Below are 4,544 nucleotides of genomic sequence, written 5' to 3'. Positions count from 1 at the left end.
TAAGTATATATAACAACTAATCAATAATTCACATAGAAATATTCAAGAGGGATTCACAAACTTCAATTACAGTTGCTTGAATGCATATATTCACATCCTATGACATGACCACTAATCTATTAAAATCATTCTCTCAACTGAATTATTACTATTATTATTGTTATCACTCCATTCTACATTCTTCCTTGCTAATACATTAAGAGCTGTAACTACATCACTAATCAAAGGCCTTAATTCAGCATCTTCCTGAAGACACATTGCTGCTATTGCTATTGCTTGGTGCAGACCCCTTATAGGGTATCTCCCTTCTAGCAATGGATCAGCCATTAGTGTAAACTTTCTTCTGTCTTTGAGTAGTGGGTATGCCTGAAAAAACAACAAACATTATATAAATTTTGGAACATTCTATTCACATTGATCATAATGTTAAAACTGTACGTGTGGTTTGTGTTTTCATTTTCTGTTTTACTTTCAACTAGAATGAGTTCCGCGCAATGCGCGGACGGTAAAATTTATTATGATTAATAGATTATTATAGCATTTGTAATATGGATATTTATTAAGAATAGATTGTTTATAACGGTAAGATATAATAAATATAGGAATATGAACTTTTGTAGGTTACAAATTTGGTTAGACACTATTAATTTCTAATTATTTTTTTTGTATATTTTATTTTTGTTGCTGATTTGAAAATAATAGTTGATTTGGCAAGATTTAAGTGGTTGATTCTAAAATTTTGCCAAGTAAGCGATGCTGCTGACATGGCGTTAGTAGGAAAAGAAAAATGGCTTAAAAGTAATGTGGGTAAATTTATGTATCTATTTTTATATATTAAGAATAGATATTTCTGTTTTTAAGATTTTATGAAAAAATTAGAAAAAACAGAAGGTAAAAACAGAAAATAAAAACGCAAATCAGTTACATCCTAGCTTTTGATCTGTAGTAAGCATTTGATCCAACATAATCTTATGCAAGAGATATGCTACTATTGGATCCAACATTATCTACTATGTTATGAGAAATGAGATGTTTTTGTTTTAAGTCTATGAAATTCTACAACTATCAAATGAAGGAACTATCTATGATAAGAAATTAATTCAATGACATACCCAAGTAACTAAGTTTTGCTCCCCTGATGGTCTCATATGATCAATGACTCTTCTACCTGTGATCATCTCCAAAAGCACAACACCAAAACTATATACATCAGATTTTGTTGTCAATTGTCCTGTGGAGGCATACTCAGGAGCACAATAACCATAAGTTCCCATCACCCTTGTTGACACATGAGTTTTATCGCCGGTCGGACCAAGTTTTGCTAGTCCAAAATCTGATAACTTTGGATTGAAATCCTCATCCAAAAGTATGTTTGATGCCTTGAAATCGCGATATATAACCGGCGGATTTGCTACTTCGTGTAAATATTCAAGTCCTCTAGCAGCACCTTCTGCAATTTTCATTCTTGTGCTCCAATCCAAAGCCTTTTTGTCTGGAGGTAGATCTGGAAATCATTTTCATTTCAGGACATTGACAATTCAGTGTATTCGGATACAATTTGTATCGAAATATATTGAGTTATGAATGTATCAAAATTTCCAAAAAGTCACAAATCTTTTGGAAATATGAGTATTTTACTTACCAAAAAGATGATCTTCTAAAGAACCATTAACCATGTACTCATACACAAGAACTCTTTGATCACCATCAGCACAATACCCTACTAAATTAACAAGGTAAGGATTATGCAAGAGGCTTAACATCAAAACCTCTACTATAAATTCTCTGTTTCCTTGAAATCCATTCCTATTAAGTTGCTTCACAGCAACAACCTGCATTTTAACACATCATTTTAAAACAAGATTAATTAACTTCATACTCTGCATAAAAAATAAAAGGTCAAAGAGATATGAGATGAGCTAAAGTAATATACCTGATTAGTTCCTTTAAGGAATCCTTTGTATACTCTTCCAAAGCCTCCTTCACCAATCATGTAGTCAGGGTGAAAGTTCCGGGTTGCGAAGCATAGCTCGGAATAAGTAAAAATCTGAGAGGTTAAATTTCCTCTTCCAAGTTTTTCTATTTCGCCTTCGATGAAATTTCGCTTGCTACTATCTACAAGATTAAATTTGTTCAAGGTTTAAGTGTTGGTGATTTATCATTGAGAATGGTTTAAGAGATCTGTACATAGGCCAATCATGATAAACTCAGATTATGAGAAATTGAAGAACAAAAGTTTAAAGATCAATTATTCAGCAAGAAACATAGAACAAGAAATTAAAGCCTATTGTATTAACATTATTTCATATATTTTTTCATTTTTAGGATTATATATACTTGATCTAAAAGATTTGAACACCAAAACAAAATTGGCCTCAAGACATTAGAGAAAAATTTGAAGAGATATTTCCACAATGAAGAAGATTAAGATATTGAAGATGATGAAAAGAAATTACCAGTTTTGAGAGAGAAATTGGCAAATATTGATGGTACAGGTTTCCCTTCATGATAGCTCTTAATTTTCTTCTTCAAAGTTTTCTTATGGAACCTATGTTGTGATGTGCAACATGCAAAGAAGCTCATTTTCCACTCCTAAATATTTTTATCTGACCAAAACAACCCTCATGCAGAAAAATACAACAAATCTATGTCTAAGATTACAGATGTTATAAAGATCCAATACTAATTACATAAGAAACTCCAGAAGTGGCTTGAAATTAATATTTTTTCAGGTGATCTCTTAACACAAGGGAAATTTGTTCCTGAAAAAACCAGATTGAACAATCTGGCTTCTCAGAACTATTCCCACATGTCATTGTGTTCTTTTTTTTTTTTTTCTTAAAGCCTCTAGGAAGGAGGAAAAGGCAATGAAGACTTAGTCAAATTTGTTAATCCAAAAATAACCATTTCATGTTTGATGTTATTTTCTAAAGTCCTCAATATAGGATTTTCATACTCATTAATCATAGAGGTTCCACTTCATTATGGCAAGCCAAAAAGGTGGATCATTCCCTTAAAAGTGTCATCATCTAAAATAAATAGAGCCAACTATTTTATATGGATAGCATGTGTTTATGTAATAAGTGTGATACCTAATTTTAGCTGTGATTTAGATCTTACAGCTCTGAAATTTTTTTATTGTCAATCAAGTCAATTAAACTCTTTTCAAAACATTGCTTTGATAATTTTGAATAGGAGTTTACATAATTTTTTTATGTTAATATATTAAGGGTTTTGGAATTGGATTGTTAGTTGCATATTTGATGTGAATTATTATTGATTTCAAAAGCTATACAAATTAGGTAACACCAAATAAATAGCAACTACATGCTGTTAACCTGATAACAATTAGAAAATAAAAAATGAAATTGGTACACCAAAATCAGTCACTAATGTATTTGTGTATAAATACATGTGTGGTTTAATTTAGGGTTAAGTACGATTTTGGTCCCTAAGGTATAGGTTAAAAAAAAATTTTCATCCCTAACCTTTTTTTGCATACAAAATCGTCCCTAAAGTTTAATTTGGTTTTAAAATCGTCCTTACCTTAGAGACCGAAATCGTATGGAGGTGGCGGCGGAAGCGGAAGCGTGGATCGTGGACAACTTTTTCTACTTCTTCCCTTCCCCCTTCTTCTTTTTTACTTCCCCCTTTGTAGGAGCAAAAACACTTTCTTTCTCTTATTTTTTCTTTTTTTTTTTATATTTTATAACTTTTTTGTTATGGGTAATTTGGTCAAAAATTTTAATATTTAAGTAAAAAGAACAATTTTAAAATTTTGTAACCTTAGGAAGCAAAATCGTACTTAACTCTTTAATTTTTTTTAATGTATATTTGTATTCCAACATATATTTTATACTGTGGCTGCCTTTGGTAACTAATTTTAGTATATAGGTAGCATAGTCCTTCAAAAAAAATAGAGTAGTTTGCAAAATTCTATAAATCAACTTGTGTTAGATCAGTTCACTAATCTGTTTAAACAAGTGTCAGGAGGTCGGTTTCATTGGCCCACATAGGACATTACCATGATAAAGATATTGTATTAATGGCACAAAAATTGAAGGCATAATCTGATAAGTTTGTTGCATTTCATTAGGATGCCACAACTGTTTTTTTAGGCATTCTTCACCTGCCACGAACTCTATTGAATGTCTTTCTATACTAATATAAATAAACTTTTTTTGGACCATACTGAATGAAAAAAAATGCAATATATGAATGGTCAATTATTGATGAATGGATCATGCTATAAAAAGCATGCTCTAAGGTTTGTTACAAGGTACAACTACATGCACAACTGTGCTACTTTTGCAACCTCATTCATATTTTCATCTCATGTCATTTTTGGTTTCATAAGATGGAATAAAAGGTAGAGATGACAATAGAATAGAGTGCTGCGTTTATATCCATCTCAAATATTAACTATTTGTTTCATTATCTACTATTCTGTTATTTGCAGATATTTTATTTTATTTTTCTCTCCAAACCAAACTTGCAGGTACTTTACATTACAGATTCAAATCCATCATATCCTAATCTTTATT

At 30.9% G+C, this 4,544-nt stretch overlaps 1 protein-coding gene and 1 long non-coding RNA gene across 2 annotated transcripts in view; one reads left to right on the top strand and one right to left on the bottom strand.

The window, feature by feature from the left end:
* On the bottom strand, positions 1-2,914 carry LOC107608979 (probable serine/threonine-protein kinase PBL23). The gene is made up of 5 exons (XM_016310786.2): positions 2,457-2,914; positions 1,934-2,115; positions 1,643-1,832; positions 1,113-1,504; positions 1-366 (listed from the first exon to the last, which is right to left on the bottom strand). Exons 1-5 carry the CDS (start codon positions 2,581-2,583, stop codon positions 112-114), a joined length of 1,146 nt encoding a protein of 381 aa, XP_016166272.1. The 5' UTR covers positions 2,584-2,914; the 3' UTR covers positions 1-111.
* LOC110264785 overlaps positions 4,222-4,544 on the top strand; it is a 1,819-nt gene continuing 1,496 nt past the window's right edge. Inside the window, exons 1-2 of the long non-coding RNA XR_002350984.1 lie at positions 4,222-4,369; positions 4,460-4,498. This is a non-coding gene — a long non-coding RNA (uncharacterized LOC110264785). The remainder of the gene's footprint in view (positions 4,370-4,459; positions 4,499-4,544) is intronic.

This window comes from Arachis ipaensis, chromosome B07 (genome assembly GCF_000816755.2).
Source record: "Arachis ipaensis cultivar K30076 chromosome B07, Araip1.1, whole genome shotgun sequence".
NCBI lineage: Eukaryota > Viridiplantae > Streptophyta > Magnoliopsida > Fabales > Fabaceae > Arachis > Arachis ipaensis.
Note: the sequence above shows the minus strand (reverse complement) of the source record. Positions and strands in the feature narration are given on the sequence as shown.

Bases quoted from the DNA above. Each gene is read 5' to 3' on its own strand.
- LOC107608979 (XM_016310786.2), bottom strand. From the start codon at position 2,583: ATGAGCTTCTTTGCATGTTGCACATCACAACATAGGTTCCATAAGAAA. The intron at 1,833-1,933 runs GTATATTACTTT...GTTAAAATGCAG, and splicing joins TCCTTAAAGGAACTAATCAG to GTTGTTGCTGTGAAGCAACT. The intron at 367-1,112 runs GTATGTCATTGA...TTGTTTTTTCAG, and splicing joins AGCAAAACTTAGTTACTTGG to GCATACCCACTACTCAAAGA.